Source organism: Plenodomus lingam (genome assembly GCF_022343315.1).
Source record: "Plenodomus lingam strain CAN1 chromosome Unknown scaffold_20, whole genome shotgun sequence".
Taxonomy (NCBI): domain Eukaryota; kingdom Fungi; phylum Ascomycota; class Dothideomycetes; order Pleosporales; family Leptosphaeriaceae; genus Plenodomus; species Plenodomus lingam.
The window spans coordinates 323,799-345,489 of NW_027093974.1; the positions used below are offsets into that span (position 1 = coordinate 323,799).

The window sequence follows — 21,691 nt, forward strand, 5'->3', positions numbered from 1 at the left end:
ATGGACATGGACAATGGAGAGAGATTCCGAGAGATGGAGGGACGCGTCTGTTGATGCTTGGGGCTTGGCCGCAACAATGAACAGTGTGGGGGGTAAACACCAAACAAAATACACGTAACAAGGGTCCCAACGGCCAAATGTACCGCCGACCGCCGCCCCTCATCCTCCGAGCGAGGCTCCGAAGCTCCGCGAGCCTCGTGCCCGCCCACTCTGCGGCCTGCACCTGCCACCTGCAACAAATGCACCTGCCACCTGCCACAATGCACCTGCCCCGAGGAGCTGGTGGCGACTTCTACATGTTCAAGATTTGGAAGTCACGTTAGTTGGACATGGGTACCTGACAGCACGTGATGCACGATGCACGGATGCACGTGATGGCTGTTGTATGCCATGTACCTCGAGTACAGTATGTGCTAGACAACAGTCGACGTGGACTGTAACGTTACTACCCAGGCCCATCGTGGCTACCCTCTCCCATCTACTCTACCAGGTCTTCCAAACTCCATGTTGTGGCCCGGTGTAGACTTGTAGACTTGGATATACTTGATGTCGGCGAGCTCTGTGTACATCATGCCGGCACTCGTAGTATGCGCAGACCTAGCACTGATGTAGATAGAGGAGTGAGTACTCTAGATGTGTTGTTGTCACTAGTACCGGCACCAGCCAGCCTACCTCCGTACACTAGAGTACAATTGGCATCGGAAGCCAGCCCCCACCCAACTGGCCCATCGGAAATTACCAGCTGCATGCACAACAAATCCTCCCCCCCCCACCAACCCTTTTTCATCACCCCTCCCCCTTCTGATTTCAGGACTGGACATCAAAATCAGAAATCCTTGGGAGGGCATAGGAAACAAACAAACATCCAGACCTCCAGACCTCCAAACCTCCAAACCTCCAAACCTACAACAATTACACAACCAGACAACCAGAAGAAGAAAAAAAAACAAAAAGAAAATGCCCCCGCGAACCACATTAGCCGAGTTTGAGAGCGTCTGGCCGCGCATCGTGCAAGACCTGCAGCATCACTGCAAACAATACAATCTGCCTCAGCAGTCGCTTGATTGGTTCACAAAGGTACAGCTGCCCTCCTCCTCCAACAATCAGACCATGCAGTGCCCTTGGTGGCTTGATAGCCAGATGCTCACCACCATCTCCTCCAGTCGCTCAACTACAACACCGTGGGTGGGAAATGCAATCGTGGCATGTCCGTCGTCGACACAACCGCCATCCTCACCGACAAGGCACTGGACCCGGCTTCGGACGACTACTTTGGCCCTGCCCTGCTGGGATGGCTGATTGAACTCCTCCAGGCCTTCTTTCTCGTCTCGGACGACATCATGGACTCGTCAAAGACCCGCCGTGGCAGCCCCTGCTGGTATCTTGTGCCCCAGGTCGGCATGATTGCCATCAACGATGCCTTTATGCTCGAGGCCTCCATCTACGTTCTCCTCAAAAAGCACTTTCGCCGACACAAGAGCTACCTGGACCTGCTAGAACTCTTCCACGAAGTCACCTTCCAGACCGAGTGTGGTCAGCTATGTGACCTCATCACCGCCCCCGAAGACAACGTCAACCTGGACAACTTCAGCCTGGAAAAGTTCACCTTCATCGTCATCTACAAGACTGCCTTCTACTCCTTCTACCTCCCGGTTGCCATTGCCCTCCACTATGTCGGCGCCGCTACCCCGAAGAACCTCCAAACCGCACAGGAGATCCTGATCCCCATGGGCGAGTACTTCCAGGCCCAGGATGATTACCTGGACGCCTTTGCCGACCCAGACGTGCTCGGCAAGATCGGCACCGATATCCAGGACAACAAGTGTTCCTGGCTGATCAACCAGGCCCTACGCAAAGTCAACCCCGAGCAAAGGCAGCTCCTCAACGAAAATTACGGCCAGAAAGACTCGCAAAAAGAGGCCAAGGTCAAGCAGCTGTACCACGAACTGAGGCTCAAGGAATTCTACGAGCAGTGGGAGGATGAGCGTGTTGCAGATCTGAGGGCAAAGATTGACAAAATCGATGAGAAGGAAGGATTGAAGAAGGAAGTCTTCGACGCCTTCTTGAACAAGATTTACAAGAGGAACAAGTAGCGAATGACCGTTTGGGCTGTGCATAACAGGTACTGTACTTGGTCAATCAACCTATCCATGTCTACTCTTTTCTGCAACTGCGTTTGAGTCCCACGGTCTTCCTAGGACTGCTGCCAACCATGTCGACCTTTCCCTCCCAGATGCCGTGTAAGACGGACGTCATGCATCGTAGCATCGCTACTCTGACCGGTAATGGGTAAAATCTACGACTAGATTGCATGGCACGACAAGTGCAATTTATTCACACACACACACACACACACACACACACAAAACAAAGCTGACGCAATACATGCGGTCCTGTTTAGATTGAAATCTTGAAAGCTTGTTGGTGAGTGGTAGGCCCCGCAATCTTGGGAGCCATTCGGGTAAGATGCAGGTGCTTCCGCGCCTACAAGGTGTATTATAGTGCCTACAAGGTGTATTATAGCGCCTACAAGGTGTATTATAGCGCCCGCAACGGCAGTTCAGCCACGACATCATCGCCTACCACCACCCTGTGTAAGTGATGCGTATTTCAAACCACCCCGGGCCCGCTTCAAACCTGGCCTATACACACTTTCCATCTCGATCAACCCTGACCACTACACCCAAAAAGACAAGCCCAGTGTGGACAATTGGGTGCCCACGTATCTCCACTTTGCAAGATGCGCCTTTTCTCGATTTCAATACTTGCCATCTCCCTTTCTGCCATCTCCCCCTCTCGCGCAACTCCCTGTGAACGCGAATTTCTTGCCTCCTTCACATCTCTATACCTCTCTGCACAAGCTCTCGGCACGCCCTCCCTCCTCACAAACACCAGCTCTCAAATCGCCTCTAATTTTTCATATACTGAAAACTTTCTTCCCCGCAACCTCTCGGCTCCTACCTCTATTCTCTCGACGCCTTTGAATATTACAACCTCACGCTCGATTCTAGACCCAGACCTCTGCAGCGCATTCACAGAAATCATTGTAACGAACGCCAGCCATCCGTACGTCATTGGTGTGCGGGCAGAAGGGGATGGCAAGGCTATATGGAAAGTGGAGACGTTGGTGAGTGATGCAGGGGATTGGCTGTTCAATGCGACAGGAACTGCCTATTGGAATTCGTTGGAGAATTGGCAGGTGATTCCAGCGGATCAGCGCGATACAAGGGAGGTCATCAAAGCGGCTGGCGATGCGTATTTTGATCGCTTTGGAAATGCCAGTGTAGTCGTGCCGTTCGGTGAGTTCTCGTTTAGCACTTGATTGCAGCCTTAGTTCCCTCCCCACCCACCTTCAATACTGTATTAACAAGACCGCAAGGAACACCTTGCGCCCGCCTCGAAGGCGGTGCATACACCGACACACAACGCACCAACACGTCCACTTGCGCCCTGGGTCTGCCGTCGACAGTGCACGTCGTTGACCGGCGGTATGTGGTTGATGTCGAGATGGGAACAGTGAACATCTACGTGGGCTTCCCAGGTTTGGATAGAGCAAGTGAGGAGCCAGCACCCGACAGTCATACTTTCCGGGTAGAAAAGGGTATGTTGAGGTATATTCATACAATCTCGACATGCGATGGACACCCGGGATGTGGATTGAATGGGACCTATGTGCCGCTCAGGACATAGCCATGTATATTCTGTTTACTGCCATCCTATCTTACAATTTTTATTTTCTCTTATCTCGTTGCGCGTCCATCATCACGCCCGTACTTTAAATTTCCATCCCGTAACGCTATATCGCCCAACCACCAGCACACAACTTCCCAGAAATACACTGGCACCCGCGAACAACTGCGCAGCCATGTACTTCCCGCCGTAGCTCTGAATCAGAGCTCCAGCAATCGGAGGTCCAATAAAAGTTCCCAATCCTACCACTGCAAAGCCCTGTCCGTTTCTCGTGCCCACTTTACTCATATCCTTGGTCAGCGTCGTTAGTGCCGCTGGGAATATGCCCTGGAATCCTGCAACAAAGAAGCCGAAAGTGATGGCCCAACCGTAGAGTGCCGCTTCGCTGTTGACCAGTGGCCAGAAGAACAAGATGATAGCAGAAATGAAACAAAAGGGTATGAGGATATTGTAAGGCCCAGTGTACTTGTCGGAGAAGTAGGAGGGGATGATACGGCCAAGAACGCCGACACCGTTGAGAACGAGAAGGACGTTGATGGAGTTACCGTAAGGCAGATGCAGGATATCGACTGCAAAGGTAGAAATGTAGTAGAAGGCGAAATACTGGCCCAAGCAGATGAGGAAAATCCCAATCAGAAACAGACTATACGGTCTCTCCTTGAAAGCACGAAGTTCAAGCAACGGCCCTGACTTCCGCGGCGGCAAGAACGGACGCAGTAACAAACAATAACACGAACCCACAGCCAGCATCATAAATCCCATCACACGCACCGTCCATGCAAACCCAATCTTGGGAAGAAGCTGCCTTGCGATGGTGGGATAAACCAAACCGCCCGTCGCACTCCCCGACGCCATGATGGCCAACGCAACCGCCCTGTTCTTCGCAAAATACGTCGAAACCAGCGACAGGGCCGGGGAAAACTGCATCCCATTGCCGAGCCCATTCATGAGCCCTTGTGTAATCATAAGCTGCCAGTATTCCGTCGCCAAGCTTGTCATGAACATGCCCAGCGCAGCGAAGAGCATGCCTGGCACCATGGAATGGTAAAAGTAACCCGCGTCGAAAAGACGGCCTGTTAGTATACCCAGACTGAAGTGACCGAGCATCTGCAGACTCCCGATCCAGGATACGGCGCTGGGTTCAAGCGAGAGGGAAGAGGTGTAGTAGGATTGGAAGACACCAAAGGTGGCAATCATGCCCCATGTATTGAATACGACGAGGTGGCCCATACAGGCCTGTGTCCATGCTTTCGCACCGCCGTCTGGTGGAGGACCCGGGTCGAGCACTGTGGCGTTGGAGCGAGCGGTCAGCGATTTAGCGAGGCCAAGAATGGTAGTTTTGGGATGGAGAGGATGGCTCGTATGGGTTGGGATCTGTGTTATTCTTTCTTCCTCTTCTTGCGGATTCGAGCCCACGTTTGACGGTGCGATTGGGGGTGTGACCGTAGCTTCATGGTGAACTCGGCCAACTTGATGTCTTTCGTGGGCACTCTCGAGATCACGACTGTCCGACATGGTGAATGACCCAAAGGTTGACTTTCAGTTGAACAGCGACGCGAATATGCAACAGTGCAGATTCCTTCAGCTAGGATGAAGAATTCGGATTCGACAAGGCTTTCGGTTTTTAATCCGACGGGCAGCTGCAGCCACCAAGTCGGAGAAGTCTTCAGAGAAACCCGACGGCAAATTCCAAGTTGAAAACAGCAATCTCTTCTGTCGGTAATGGTAAACGGACTGCAAATGTTGATCCTGATAGCCAATAGCACTGAGAGTGGGTACTGGTGAAGGAATACAAAAGCTGCGGGTTTATCGTTGGCCGGCTTTTATTGCTCGATTCGAAATGGATTTGGCGGGTGCCACAATTTATAGTGGGGGGGGGGGTGGTCGTTAGGTACTGTCCAAGACTTGCCCACAACGAATCCCTTCACACCGCCTGCAGGAACTGTCTGCTTTGTGTTAATGGCATGAGTTTTGTGTCGTCTGTATTGACTCCTAGCCTAAACATCCTTGTGTTGGTACTATTCGAGACATCTTCCCTCAGTAGCCGCGACACGCGTCATTTCTCTTCACTGCACCAATCATGAACTGCTTGTCAAAGTATCATCGCATTCTCCAAGGTTTTTTAATCCAAGAAATTCTCCGAGCTGTGCAACTTGAACTAGCTATGGTACCATAGCACGTAGTGGGTGAATATGGATCGTTTCACGAGCTGGCCTTTGTAGGTCGAAACCATGCTGTGAAACAGAACCCAAGTCCAAGGTTTGTCAAAGATCCATTGCACTATACCGTAGACTTAAGATCATGATATTCTTTAGTATATCAATAGACTACACCCTCAGAGCTGCCCCAATTTCAAGCGCAACGGTGCGTAAGCAAGTGGTCAATACACACGAGCGGCGCTCCGACAAAATCTGTACGTCTGCCTAAGACTTTCTGGACACCTTAGCCTACCGTAATTAGCGATGTGACTACATATTGATGCTTCCAGAGAAACAAGTTAGGGAAATACCCATGTCTTCCCGCATGCTACTGTAAAGGGAAGCGGAAATTGAATATTGCAAGAATTAGCTTGCGACTAAATCGAAAGGACCCTACAAACCGAACGCGACATCAAAACGTGGTTTCCGACACAGCCATCAGAGCAAATAGGCACTCTGAACGCTGCCAAAAAAAACTGGGCATGAAATGTCTGTCTTATAGCCGCTACAAGGGCAGAACGCTGTGCGGACAGGAGCCTATGCCACGCCTAGCAGGTAGGCGGGGTACACACATGCTCGCCTCTTCATCCCAAAGTAGTTGACCAATGACTTTAAATGTAATTCGCCTCGTTTCTTCTTGGTAGCCCTGATGGGATCTTCACTACGCATGCTCATGGTCAAGTTAAAAGCATACTAAAGGCCAAGTCAATTGAGTGAGACATTTGTTCTTTGCCCATTACCAAATCTTCTATATTCTGGTCCTGTTCTCGATCATCGGCCGTTCTGAGCCGATTTATTTCTGGAACTTCGACGGGAATGTGAATGAGCTGCTTACCAGACTTGAAAGGTGGCCCAGCACGTGAAACCAAAAAGAACATGTCAGAAGGTGAGATAGAATCAACAATACTTAGACCCCACATGAAGACTGTAGCACGTATATTGGGGCATGGATAAGTGCCTGCACTTTTACTTTAGTCTTATTGGAGCCGTAGCAGATGCTGGATAAACTGGCGGTTCAGCCAGCGCGTGGATCAGTGTCCCAATCACTAACCAAGTACTGCTGTTACTCGTGGACCTAACCGACACTGTTTTCATACAGTATCTTCATTTTTCTTCTTGGTTTCAATGGCTCTTCTTGCTTATAAACTTTCGCAAGCATGTTCTCCACTTGCTTTCTAGGCTGCTATCCAAATTGATGCTTCAACTGATTGTCGGCCCTCTTAATAATCTTCTTAACCGCGTTCTGAGCGTCTGTTATAAATAGTGTGGATATAGAAGCTGCTACTACAACGCATTACAATAGCTGTGTTACCGCTTACGTCTAGAAGATGTAAAATTTATAATAAAGGCCTTAAAAGCATTAGTGTCACTGTAGTCTAAAATGGTTTACAGTAAAATAGTAGTATAGGGGTTAGTATTCTACTATAAGGGTAGTAATAGAGGTAGTAGTAGAGGTAGCAGAAAGATTAAGCAAAGGAAGGGTAAAAATACTTAAATAGTTAGCAAGAAGCTACGCACTATTACCTAGCGCTAGAAAAATAATATAAATAAAATTATTTTGCTATAGTAGACTCTAGCGTACCTTCTACCAGGAACTCTAATTATATTTACTTCCTCTTACTATAGTACAAAATTACGTATAGTAGAATAGTAGACTAGCGTTTATACTATAGGCGTAAATAACCTAGAAATATATCCCTATATATATCTAAAGTAGTTATATACTGTATTATTAGGGGTTTAAATTAAGTATAAAAAGCAGTTTTAATTCTATTATACGCTATAATACCTAACTAATATATAACGTTACATTAAATAATAGAGGTTTGCTAGGTAGATAAGGATAATAAATATTAATTAATTGTTAAACAAATTAACACTATCTGTATTAAGTCTTATAGGTATTTGTTGCAGGAGGGATATTAACTAGATTATAGAGCATCTTGATCCAATTAATCCTAATTAATACCCCTGCATGACCCACTATCTAATTAACTGCTAGCTTACTGCTAAGTGCCTAATAAAAAGCAGGAGCTCTAGTAAGGAAGGTTTACTAATTATTTACCTTCTAGTAAGGGTAGCTAAAGCTCTATATATATAAGTCTAATTACAGTAGATATAATCTAATAATCTATCTCCTAAATTATTCCTAACCTTAGTAATCTAGATTTCTATAGTTATAAGCCTAGTTTATACTTTACCTTATTAAAGATTATCCTATCTATTTAAGTATATTATTTAACTTAGATACTAAGCTAGCAAGCTTTATCTTTTTTTATACTATTTCTTAAGTAGAAGCTTACTTATTACTCTTCTACTATAAGTAACTAAATTCTAAAGGGGGATATCCTACTTACTAGATTAACTAACTAGCCTACCTAGTATATTTAATTTAGATACTATACCCTAACTAAAAGGATCTAGGTAGAGGTAGACCCTAATACTTAGGATACTAAAAACTACTTTAAGAATAAACTAATTAAGCCTAGTATACTAATAGGTATTATACTATTTAATATAATAAGCGAGTAGTATAAACTCTAAATAGCCTAGTACTAAGCTTGCTTATTAGATTAGGTATTAAAGTTATTAGTAATCTAGAACCTTTTTATATAGGTTAATAATATAGTAAACTAAGGGATCCTTACCCTAGCCTATATAGAGCTTATTAATTAAGGAAGAGTAACCCTCTAAGCACTTATCTAAGTGCTCTATAATAACCTAGCACTAAATAATTTAAGCGCTATAATACTAGTAAGATTATAGTATAAAGCTTATCTTACTAAGGTAAAGATAAGTAGCTAAAACGCTAATTACTAGTAGAAGGAGTAGATAATCCTATATACGCAAGCTAAGGTATATAACGTTCCTAATATTAAAAGATAGCTTATAGTATAGGACTATTTTGAAGCTTTATCTACTAGGATCTTACTAGATTAGGGTTAAACTATATTTTAAAGGATTATTAAAAAGTTAGTAATAGGAGAGCTAACTTATAACCTCCTATAGGTTACTAAGATCTATTTATTACTTCTCTAAGAGAATAATATAAGATTAAGCTCTAAGGGTCCTAGAGTGTTTATAATAATAGGAGCTCTACCTTCTAATTAACCTAAGAAGGAGTCTTTATACCTATATAGTAGATCCTATATATAGAAACCTCCTAAATATAAAAATATTATTAAAGCTTAGACTAATATAGGTAATAAGCTTACTACTACTTAATAATTAGAGATTAAGAAAAAGATTAATAGCAATTAAAAATCTAAAGAGATAAGAAAAGCTCTAATTAAGTCCTATCCTATTAATTAAGATTATAGTAGTAAGGTAAAAGAAAACGCAATTACCTATCTAGGTAGTATCTAGGTGGCACTAATTAACCCTATATTAATAGTAGAGAAAACAAATAGAATCTATTTAACTATAGACTTTAAAGCTTACGCTCTATTAAAGAGCACTATCCTTAACAACAGGGGTGTAGTACACCTAGTTAATAATATAAGCTACCTAGAAGAAAGCTTGTTTAGATTAGTTAAATATAAAACAGTTAAAGCAGGAACTTAAGCTTTTCTAATCTTAGGCAGAGGGACTAGAGTGATCCCTAATGCTCTTAATGGACCAAGAGGTCCAAAAATAGAAGATTTGGTGCTTACTAACGTGGTGTTAGTAGAAGGTTTTTATATAAATATTATATTAGAAGCTTAATTACTTAAAGCAGGAGTTTAGTTCCTTAGGCTAGATACTACCTTATAGTTTAGATTATTAGAAAAGAGCGTTATATTAGCTAAGTTACTGCGTAAGTTTAACTTAACTTTTCTAGAATATAAGCCCTCTACTCCTTATCTAATAATCTAAAGTATAGTGCCTAAATAACCCTAATAATCCTAGATAACTTACCTAAGATATAATAGTAAGGAGCTTTAGCACTAATAATTAGGCTATTTAGGACCTAAGGCGCCTAAAGCTCTAGTTAAGTTAGTAATAAATATTAGGATTAAAGGAACTCCTAGGAGTAAATATAAGCACTACACTATTATATATACCTAATAGGTTATATTAAGATAACTAAGGGAAAGATTACTATATCTATACTACTAGGTATTATAGGATCTATTTAATATACTAATAGGTATAGCTTAAGAGTAATAGATCTTAGTATTAAAGTGCAACTACTTAGGAAAGCTTAATACCTATCTACTATAAGCTAAAAACCTTAATAAGATTATATAGGTGTTTTAAAATTTTAAGAGCTTAATACTTAACTTTTAAGCTTAGTATAGTTAAAATTATATAAGATAATAATATTATAACACTCCCTTAGCGTAGCAAATCTTGCTTTTAGATCTAGGTAGCTAATAATAGTATTAAGATTAAGAGCTTACCTATATATACCTATAAACCTAATAGAGGAGCAGAAAGAGTAGGGTAGGAGATTATAACAAAATTAATAAAAATAAGGATTAGAGCTAACCTACTAATAAAGCTCTAGCCTAAAATTATTAAAGTAGTAACTTAGCTCTATAATATAAGCCTGTCCTATACTTATAATATAATATTACCTAATAAAGTGCTAGATTGTTAGTTTACTAGATACTTTAGGTAGTAGCAACTAGAGTAGATAAGGGAGGCAACTACTAATCTCTGCCTGTAACAATGAGGCAGAATTGCCTGCCTATTGTTCCATGCCAAGTCAGGCCTGATAAAGGCCCGACTTACTGATATATATAGAGAACAGCTCGCCTATAGTTAAGATAGGCATGTTCTTCTTATCCTTTTATACAAGACCTATAGGTGTAGGAATCTTATCCTTTTCTGTATAGACGCGCACTCCTATATGCCTTTAAGTTATATAGGATACCTTTTAGATACCCTACCTACCTAAGTTATTATATTATAAGAAGAATATTATCCTAGCTAGTAATAGTATTTAAGAATATCGCACTTATTATTATTTTAAGCTACTAATTTAGTTCTAGTAGCTATCTAACCCTGCAACCCTATAGTTAGAATAGCTATTAGAACTTCTAACGACTAAAGCCTATAGGCTTAGACTTCTAGACCTATAGGTAGTGCTAGATTACCTTTAGAAAAATCGCGTTAGATTACGTTAAGGTAGAGACCTAGAGACTACTAAAAGCCTAGAGGAATTAGAGGCAAAGCTAATATCCTCCTATAACTAACCCCCCTAAAAAGAAAAGATTTATTATTCTTATTAACTACAAAATATTAGACAAAGGTAAAGGAAAGGTATCTAGTTTAGCTACTTTTAAAAGCCTATTTACTAATAGAAAGAAATTAGATAAGGAAGACTTAAATAACAACGCCCTCCTTAAAGGACCCGCTTCCTATCTATCTCTTAAGGTACCTTGTGCTCCTAGGAAATCTTAAAGCAATACCTCCCTTAAAGATAAATATATATTAACCCTATCTAAAAAGGAGAGGTTAGAGGAATAAGTTAAGTAACTTACTAATTAGTTATATAATACCTCCCTCTAGGAGGAGATATAGGGTACTACCTAACCTAGCTAGTCTTTAGCTTCTATATTAAACCCTATAGTATATACTATAAAAGCTAAGAGATAATCTAAAAAGATGCTAAATATCTCTATACTTAGTAATAGTGCTAATCCTACTTTTAGATAATAGCAAGTATCTATCTAGGATAGGCTAGAAATTAACGCTAATTACTACCCCTCTTCTAGAGCTTAGATAGCGTTAGTCTAGGGACACTGCTTAGGACTAGCAAGAGAATACTTAGAGCTACGTTACCTATCTAATTCCCTAAGTCTTTAATTCTAAAAAGCTAAGGAAATAATTACCCTCCTTTAAACTTACTTTATTACTAGAAATAAGATAGCTAAGAGTTAGACTATATTTAACTGCCTATATATAACTAATATAGAGATATTCCCTGCTTTTAAGTTATAATTCTAGAGTCTTGCTATTAGAGGAGAAGTACCTTAATTAGAGTAGTATTACTACCTCTAGATAAAGATTACACCTTCCCTAAGGATACTAAATCTTGCTTTCTAATAGAATTAGTATAATAATTTTAAGACTATAGTAGATTATCTTACTGCTTTTAATATAAAACGCTGCCTATACCCTACCTTGTCTACTCCTACCTAGACTAATCTATTATCTAGAAAAGGACTAACCCCCTTCTAATACTCTAGAAACTAGTCCTATTTAGACGCTAATTAGAAACCCTATAATAGACCTTTAATAGCTAAACCTTATATACCCTACTTATAATAATAAGGCACTACCCCTTAAAATAATTAACCCCTATCTACTACGCTAGCTACTCCTAGCGCTACTATAATAGGAACCCTAGTAACTTGCTATAATTATAGAAAGCCTAGGCACTTCTCTAGTAACTACCCTAAACCCCCTAGGATTTAGGCTATAGATATAGAATAGGTTATTAAGAATTTTAAGGAAGAAGAAGCTACTAAATTAACTAATTTAGATAGCTATTAGATAGGAAATAATAACGCCTAGGAGGATCCTCCTTCCTAGGCCTAACTTAATATAACCTATTAAACCTTTCCTTAACTAAATTATTTATTAGTTCCTATTTACTTACACGTATAACCCTATACCTTAATAGATCTAGTATTTGCCTAAACACTTTAGTAGATACTAGGGCCTAAGGTTACTTATTTCTTAATTTAAAAATTGCTTATAATATCTCTTCTACGCTTAGGGTACCTATCTAAAAGCTACTATACAAGCTTACTATTAAAGGGTTCTAGGATTAGATTACCTCCCTAGTTACCTACTATATTTAGCTTTATATAATAGTTAGTAGCTAAAAGGTTTATAACTACCCCTTTATAATAGTAGACTTAGGTTCTTAGGATTATATTATTAGATAATACTAGCTAAAATAGTTCTAAATCCTAATTAATATAGATAAATCTTAACTAATCTAGCTAGAGAAATATCCTCTAACCTACAACCCCGCACCTCCTATTCTAGTACAACTCTACTAGCAAGTGCTATCTACTCTAGTTACCTATAATATCTTGTAAAGAGACGCCCTTTAGAATTAAGAGGAGAACTAGAACTAAAACAGTCCTAGTTTAATTAATAGGATATGTAGTATACTTAAAATTCTAGCCACTTATAGGGCTGCTACTAAACCTATTACACTACCTACCCTAGTCTAATTGCTAACTATTACCCTACCTGCAAAATTCTAAATTGCTACTATTTCTACTAATACTTTCTATTTTAATATAAAAAAATCTTCTAATAAATTCTTTACTACTAGCCTATATAAGATTAAGCTTAGGATCTAAACCCTATCTAAATAGGATACTCTTAACTAACGCTTATTAGATTAGAAGCTCCTATCTAACTATAACTCCTATTAGGACGTCTTTAACAAGGCTAAGGCTAATAAACTTCTAATCTACTAGCCTTATAACTATAAGATAGTCCTAGAGGAACCCCTTCTAAACTACTAGAGTCCCCTCTATTATTAAAATACTAAGGAACTCTAGGCTACTAAGGAATATATACAAGAGCACCTATAGAAAGGTTTTATTAAGACTAGTTAGAGCCTATTCGCCTCTCCTATCCTATGTGTTAAGAAGCTAAATAGAGGCCTTAGGATCTGTGTAGATTACTATAAGCTTAATAGCTTAACGCGAAAAGACACGTATCTAATACCCTATATAAATAATCTATTATTATAGCTAGCTAAAGCAAAACTCTTTACTAAGCTAGATATTTATGCCACCTTTAATAAGATCTAAATAGACCCTAAATTAGAGGAGTACACTACTTTCTGCACTAGGTATAGTGCCTATAAATACAAAGTCCTACTATTTAGGCTATGTAACAGACTTATAACCTATTAGCGCTATATAAATAATATACTAATAGACTATTTAGATAACTTCTGCATTACCTATCTAGATAATATCCTTATCTACTCTAAGAACCTTGCTACTTACAAGGACTATATTTAAAAAGTCCTTAAGCGTCTTTATTCTACTAGATTATAGGCTAATATTAAGAAAAGCAAATTTTATATAACTTATACCTGTTACCTTAGATATATCCTTACTAATAAAGGCTTAGAGGTAGACCCTAATAAAGTTAAAGTACTCTAAAACTAGTCCACTCCTAAGATAATAACTAGAGTAAAGTCCTTCCTAGGATTTACTAGATTCTACTAGCAATTTGTAGAAAACTTCTCTAAGATAGCTAAGCCCTTAACTACTCTCTAGAGTCCTGCTACCCTATTTATATAGACTTTAGAATGCTAACAAGCCTTTAACTAGCTTAGGAATGCCCTACTAGCAATCCTAAGCTTAGCTTACTTCTATCCTAAGTACCCTCTAAAACTAGAGACAGACGCCTCTAATAGAGTTATTGCAGCTATCCTCTTATAGGAGCATCCTAATAGGAAATAGTACCCTATATCCTTCTTTAGTTAGACCTTTACTAGTTCTAAACTTAACTAGGAAATCTATAATAAAGAATTATTTATAATAATCCACGCCTTTAAGAAATAGCGTGCTAACCTAATAAGTACTTAGCACCTTATTAGAGTATACACAGACTATAGAGTACTAGAGTACTTTATATCTACTAAAGTCCTTAGTGCTAGGCAAGCTAGATAGCTAGAGGTTATAAGTCCTTTTAACTTCTAAATTAAGTATACTCCTAGATCTTATAACGCCTAAGCTAATATCCTAAGTAGAAGGGAATAGGATATAATTAGCCTTAAGACTACTTAGAGGGATAATTGTTTATAAGTAATAATTGCCCTAGATAGGTTACACCCCTAAATTAACTCTAACTTAGCGCAAGACTACCTAGCTAAGCGTTCCTTACTAATCCTTGCTTTAATTATAGTAGTTTAGAACCCTATATCTCTTAGATCCCTAGAACTTATTAAAACTCTTCTCTAAGAAAATAGGTCCTTATTCCTAATAGAAAGATTAGAGTTGCCTAAGCACTATTAGATAGAAAATAGACTCCTTCTCTACTAGGATTAGCTTTACGTGCCTGCTAGATTAGTCCTATATACTAGACTAATTTGTAAGGCTTATAATTAAGTATCTACTACCTACCTATCTACTACTAAAACCTATTAGATTCTAGCCTAATATTACTACTAGAAAGGTATAGAGACTACCTATAAACGCTACGTTTAGAACTGTATCCTATATAGGAGAGGGCACCTAAGATAGCACTAACTCCCTAGTATACTCTACCCCCTTCCTATCCCTAGTCTACTAATACAGCACCTGTGCATTAATTTTAAGGATTTTCCCTAGGATTAACGTGGTTATAATTAGATTATAGTTATTATTAATTACCTATTAAAGCAAGCTATTACTATCCCTTGCTATAAAACTATAGACGCCTAAGGTATAGCTACCTTATTTGTTTAGTAGGTGTACTAATTTAGATATACTCTAGATACTATTATTTCTAATTAAGGCCCTTAGTTTATATCTAGTTTCTAGTCTAAGTTCTATTAGATTATAGGCACTAAAGTTAAGCTCTCTACTACCTACTATAAATAAACTAATAGACAAACTAAGATTATAAATAAGTATATTAATTAGAGACTAAGGCCTTTTATATCCTATTACTAAGACAACTAGAGTAACCTACTACCTATAATAGACTGTGCCTAAAGTACTCTTCTATATTTATCTATTAGTATAGCTTTATATTAGCTCCTCTTTAGTTCCTTACTAAAGTAAAGTTAGTATTAGAAACTAGAAAAGACCCTATCTACTATACTAGAGAAACTAAACTATAAGGACGCCTTATCCCTTGCTACTTAGATACACAACGCCTAGAAGATTACTAAAGAAAATATAGAAAGAGCTTAAGACTAAATGCACTCTACTACTAATTACTATTACTATCTAGTTAACTAGAAGGTTAGTAACTATATTTATCTATCTACTACTAATCTTGCTATTTTATAACCTAGCTAAAAACTATCTAAAGAATAGGAAGGCCCCTTTAAGGTATTAGAATAAGTAGGAAACGCGTATTGCCTCTAATTGCTACCTAGTTCTAAGATCTATAACGTTTTCTCTCCTAATATACTATATAAAGATCCCTAAGACCTATTACCTAGATAAGAGGCTTTAAAACCCCCTAGTACCCCTATACAAGGTGTAGAGGAATAGGAGGTGGAAGAAATCCTAGCTAGCAAATTATATTAATCTAAGCTGAAATATAAGGTTAAGTAGGTTAGATATAATCCTAATCCTATTTAGTATCCTACCTCTAACTTTATAGGTGCTCCCTATAAATTATAGGCATTCTACTAACAGTATCTGAATTAGCTAGGTCCCCTACGCAGCTTACTAAAATAGATTTAAGTATAGGAAAAAGGTAGAGAGGATCTAATATTACTTTATAATAATTATACCTAATATTAGAACTAATTTATATCCTATTTAGCTATATATTATCTATTAACTACTATCTATTACTATTATTCTTGTCGCTATTTATTATTATATCCTATTTAGAACCTTTAAGGTTCCTTAGACACTACCCCTAGGAAACCTCTTTATTCTATATCTATCTCTCTATTAGAACCTAGTTTAGACTCTGTATTAGCTAAGATAGCGCCTAGACTATCCTTCTTTACTAGCTTCTAGATAACTAGTGCAGCAGGGATTAGAGCAGGTACAGGAGTAGGGATAGGAGCTAGGACTAATTTAGACTCCTTCTTGTAGAATACTTTTATCTTAGCCTATACTAAGAAAGTTGCCTCCTAATTTAGTACTAATTCCTCCTTAAGTTTATTTATAGCCTTTATTAAGCCCCTAACTACTAAGACTATCTTATAGATACTATTCTAAAGCTAACGTAAATTAGATATAGTAGTATAATAGGTAGCTATAAGGATTTTAGTAGCCTCTATACCCTTAGTCTAAGTATTAGTAATAGTAATACACTTAGCTAGGTTTTAGGTAGTTTCTTAAATAGTAGCCTTAAACTACTTAACATCCTTCTAATAGGTAACTATAGCTTCCTTATCCTTATCCCCTTTAGTAGGGTTTCTAATTAGGCTATAGTATTCTTCTAGAGCACCCCTAAGGGCAGAGTACTCTTAGCTAATAAAAGAAGGAATCTACTAGGATTAGTAAAGAAACCCTATTAGACTTAGATACTTACTAGATTGCAATACTTATTCTAGGAGATATAGTACTAGCACTTCTTAGAATTCTTTAACTTAAAATTAAAATTATTAAACCTGCCCCTAGCTAGAGCCCTAACTGCTCTTATATAGAGAGCGCGATAAGCAATAGGGAGGACTCCTAGTAGTACTAGTACTAGCATAGCTAAAGGTTCTAATTTAGATTAGTAACTATTTAATTATATAGATTAAATACTTACTAGATTTTAGATAGATTAGGTTAAATAATTAAAAAATAGGGGATATAGGAATAAGAAAGTTAGTAGGTAGAGGGCTAGTTATAGGCAGGCTGAGGATAGGGGTCCGTGCCCTAGGAAGAAGAAGTGAAGGTAAAGGTAGAGGTAAAGGTAGAATTATTTGCAAAAAGCTCTTCTTTAATAAGGGATCTAAACCTAATCCTAAGGATAGGGACTATCCTTTTTCTATAGGAGGGGGTAGTGTAATAATAAGGTAGAATTACTTACCTATTATTCTATACTAAGTTAGGCCTAATAAAGGCCTGACTTACTTATATATATAGAGAACAGCTTGCCTATAGTTAGGATAGGCATGTTCTTCTTGTCCTTTTGTACAAGACCTATAGGTGTAGGAATCTTATCCTTTTCTGTACAGACGCGCACTCCTATATGCCTTTAAGTTGTATAGGATACCTTTTAGATGCCCTACCTACCTAAGTTGTTACACTGCCCTAATTAGAGTAGAATATACGCCTATAGCTATTAAGCTTACCCCCTTAATAGAGATTAAGTAGCTAGGTGTTATAAGAGGGTTTTTAAGGTAAACCCTTAGGGTTATATTAGATATCTAGTAGGATATAGAGTATCTAATATATATAGGATATAGATCCCCTTACTTAATTAGATTATTATAACATAGAATATTACCTTTAATAAGGATCTTTTCTATAAAGAGAAAGATCTAGAGTAGCTTTAATAGTTAGAAGCTTAAAAGATAGTTAATATTATTAGTAAAGATAAGATCTATAATATAGGAGAAGTATATAAAGAGCTTAATATCTTTAATTAGCTTTGTATTATAGCAGAGTAATATAAGGAGTCTAGTAAGCAAGAAGGACTAAACCTAGCGTAGGAGCTAGGGGGTAGGGTAGAGCTAGAGGAGGTAGATAATTAGGCTAGCTAGCCTAGTAATTTATAACCCCCTAAGTAGACACCTCTAGCGTAGGTACTAAGTATAGCTAGCTTAGCACAAAGGATCTATATAAAGTCCCCTAAGCTAATAGGGCTCTAAACTCCTAAACTAATACTAGAACTAAACTTTAGTATAAGAGATAAAGGATCTATATAGGTTATAGATTATAGTTATACTACCTAAGATAGTAGTAATCTAACTTACTTTAACGCTATAATAGGTAGCTACTAGGAAAGACCTAAAGGGGAGAGTGCTATTAGTAGGTTACTCTATAAGAGCATAGAGATAGGTAAGGGCACCCTATCTAGCTCTTATAGGGGTAGTAAGTAAAGCTCCTACCTACCTACTTTAGGACTAGATTCTATATCTCCTGTTGATCCCTTATAAGTAGCACCCAGAGCTCCTAGAAGAAGTAAAAAACTATAAGTTAAAGGACTACTACTAATATATATTAGTAAGCAAGCTTAGGGATAGGACCCTAATAAACTACTAGGAGGCTTTATAAGTATAGGGATATATATAGTAATAGATCTATTAGATATAGATCTAATTAGAAATCCCTTATATAATCTTTTAGTATATCCTAAACTAAACACTATAATCTACGCTGTAATTATAGTAGTAATAGGGAGCAAATCTCCTAAAAACCCTAAAAGAAATACGCACTAGGACGCTCTACAAAAAGAGCTAAAATAATAGAAGGATCTCTATAACTACTAAATAGGATAGTAATTTAGAGACGCAGTATATAAAGAAATTAATACTCTACTAAAAGCTAGTACCTAGGAGGAGATTAATAGGCTAGCTAAGGGAGAGCGTCTACTCCTACTTAAATAGGTGTTTATATACAAGCTTAATTAGGATAGTTACCTAATTAAGTGCAAAGCAAGGATAGTAGTAAGAGGAGATCTATAGCTTACTAACTTAATTTATTTAACCTATGCAGCTACCCTAGTAGCTTAAACCTTTAGGACTATAATAGCTATTAGAGCTAAGTTTAACCTTAAGATATATTAATATAATATTATTAGAGCTTTCCTTAACGCCTTAAGGGATTAACACCCTATAGTTATCTATAAGCTACCTAAAGGATATTAAATACCTAGAAAGTGCGTTAAGCTTAAACAAGCTCTATATAGATTAAAAGACTTACTATTATTATAGTATAACAAGCTCTTAACTACACTCTAAGAAAATAAGCTTATTACTTCTAAAGAGGAGCTATACCTATTCTTTAACAAAGATTATAGTATCTTGTTAATATTCTATATAGACGATATCCTATCGCTCTATTACTAAAACTACGCAAGCTAAGCTTACAAAGTTATCTAAGCTCTAAAGCAAAGATATACTATATGTAATAATAAGGCAGAATTGCCTGCCTATTGTTCTATGCCAAGTTAGGCCTGATAAAGGCCTAACTTACTAATATATATAGAGAACAGCTCGCCTATAGTTAAGATAGGCATGTTCTTCTTGTCCTTTTATACAAGACCTATAGGTGTAGGAATCTTATCCTTTTCTGTATAGACGCGCACTCCTATATACCTTTAAGTTATATAGGATACCTTTTAGATACCCTACCTACCTAAGTTGTTATATTATAAGAAGAATATCCTCCTAGCTAGTAATAGTATTTAAGAATATTACACTTATTATTATTTTAAGCTACTAATTTAGTTCTAGTAGCTATCTAACCCTATAACTCTATAGTTAGAATAGCTATTAGAACTTCTAATAACTAAAGCCTATAGGCTTAGACTTCTAGACCTATAGGTAGTGCTAGATTACCTTTAGAAAAATCGCGTTAGATTGCGTTAAGGTAGAGACCTAGAGACTACTAAAAGCCTAGAGGAATTAGAGGCAAAGCTAATATCCTCCTATAACTAAACCCCCCTAAAGAAAAGATTTATTATTCTTATTAACTATAAAATATTAGATAAAGGTAAAGGAAGGGTATCTAGTTTAGCTGCGTTTAAAAGCCTATTTACTAATAGAAAGAAATTAGATAAGGAAGACTTAATTAATAACGCCCTCCTTAAAGGACCTACTTCCTATCTATCTCTTAAGGTACCTTATACTCCTAGGAAATCTTAAAGCAACACCTCCCTTAAAGATAAATATATATTAACCCTATCTAAAAAGGAGAGGTTAGAGGAATAAGTTAAGTAACTTACTAATTAGTTATATAATACCTCCCTCTAGGAGGAGATATAGGGTACTACCTAACTAGGCTAGTCTTTAGCTTCTATATTAAACCCTATAGTATATACTATAAAAGCTAAGAGATAATCTAAAAAGATGCTAAATATCTCTATACTTAGTAATAGTGCTAATCCTACTTTTAGATAATAGCAAGCATCTATTTAGGATAAGCTAGAGATTAACGCTAATTACTACCCCTCTTCTAGAGCTTAGATAGCGTTAGTCTAGGGATACTACTTAGGACTAGTAAGAGAATACTTAGAGCTATATTACCTATTTAATTCCCTAAGTCTTTAATTCTAAAAAGCTAAGGAAATAATTACCCTCCTTTAAACTTACTTTATTACTAGAAATAAGATAGCTAAGAGTTAGACTATATTTAACTACCTATATATAACTAATATAGAGATATTCCCTACTTTTAAGTTATAATTCTAGAGTCTTGCTATTAAAGGAGAAGTACCCTAATTAGAGTAGTATTACTACCTCTAGATAAAGATTAAACCTTCCCTAAGGATACTAAATCTTGCTTTCTAATAGAATTAGTATAATAATTTTAAGACTATAGTAGATTATCTTACTGCTTTTAATATAAAACGCTGCCTATACCCTACCTTGTCTACTCCTACCTAGACTAATCTATTATCTAGAAAAGGACTAACCCCCTTCTAATACTCTAGAAACTAGTCCTATTTAGACGCTAATTAGAAACCCTATAATAGACCTTTAATAGCTAAACCTTATATACCCTACTTATAATAATAAGGTACTACCCCTTAAAATAATTAACCCCTATCTGCTATACTAGCTACTCCTAGCGCTACTATAATAGGAACCTTAGTAACTTGCTATAATTATAGAAAGCCTAGGCACTTCTCTAGTAACTACCTTAAACCCTCTAGGATTTAGGCTATAGATATAGAATAGGTTATTAAGAATTCTAAGGAAGAAGAAACTACTAAATTAACTAATTTAGATAGCTATTAGATAGGAAATAATAACGCCTAGGAGGATCCTCCTTCCTAGGCCTAACTTAATATAACCTATTAAATCTTTCCTTAACTAAATTATTTATTAGTTCCTATTTACTTATATATATAACCTTATACCTTAATAGATCTAGTATTTACCTAAATACTTTAGTAGATACTAGGGCCTAAGGTTATTTATTTCTTAATTTAAAAATTGCTTATAATATCTCTTCTATACTTAGGGTACCTATCTAAAAGCTACTATATAAGCTTACTATTAAAGG

The 21,691-nt window shown here is 37.7% G+C and overlaps 5 protein-coding genes across 5 annotated transcripts; 3 read left to right on the plus strand and 2 right to left on the minus strand.

Moving 5' to 3' along the window:
• Positions 1 to 137: 137 nt before the first annotated feature.
• Positions 138 to 323, plus strand: IAQ61_011123 (uncharacterized protein; the record flags this gene model as incomplete). Its single annotated transcript, XM_003843620.1, has 1 exon — positions 138 to 323. One exon carries the CDS (start codon positions 138 to 140, stop codon positions 321 to 323), a length of 186 nt encoding a protein of 61 aa, XP_003843668.1.
• A 461-nt stretch (positions 324 to 784) lies between these two features.
• IAQ61_011124 (uncharacterized protein) lies at positions 785 to 2,093 on the plus strand (the record flags this gene model as incomplete). The annotated part of the gene is made up of 2 exons (XM_003843621.2): positions 785 to 1,077; positions 1,164 to 2,093. The coding sequence occupies exons 1-2, from the start codon at positions 958 to 960 to the stop codon at positions 2,091 to 2,093; spliced, it is 1,050 nt and encodes a 349-aa protein (XP_003843669.2). The 5' UTR covers positions 785 to 957.
• Positions 2,094 to 2,740: 647 nt separating this feature from the next.
• On the plus strand, positions 2,741 to 3,690 carry IAQ61_011125 (uncharacterized protein; the record flags this gene model as incomplete). The annotated part of the gene is made up of 2 exons (XM_003843622.1): positions 2,741 to 3,299; positions 3,380 to 3,690. The coding sequence occupies 2 exons, from the start codon at positions 2,741 to 2,743 to the stop codon at positions 3,688 to 3,690; spliced, it is 870 nt and encodes a 289-aa protein (XP_003843670.1).
• A 72-nt stretch (positions 3,691 to 3,762) lies between these two features.
• IAQ61_011126 (uncharacterized protein) lies at positions 3,763 to 5,205 on the minus strand (the record flags this gene model as incomplete). The annotated part of the gene is made up of 1 exon (XM_003843623.2): positions 3,763 to 5,205. The coding sequence occupies one exon, from the start codon at positions 5,203 to 5,205 to the stop codon at positions 3,763 to 3,765; it is 1,443 nt and encodes a 480-aa protein (XP_003843671.2).
• A 1,360-nt stretch (positions 5,206 to 6,565) lies between these two features.
• IAQ61_011127 (uncharacterized protein) lies at positions 6,566 to 6,808 on the minus strand (the record flags this gene model as incomplete). The annotated part of the gene is made up of 1 exon (XM_066099060.1): positions 6,566 to 6,808. The coding sequence occupies one exon, from the start codon at positions 6,806 to 6,808 to the stop codon at positions 6,566 to 6,568; it is 243 nt and encodes an 80-aa protein (XP_065950579.1).
• Between the last annotated feature and the right edge of the window lie 14,883 nt (positions 6,809 to 21,691).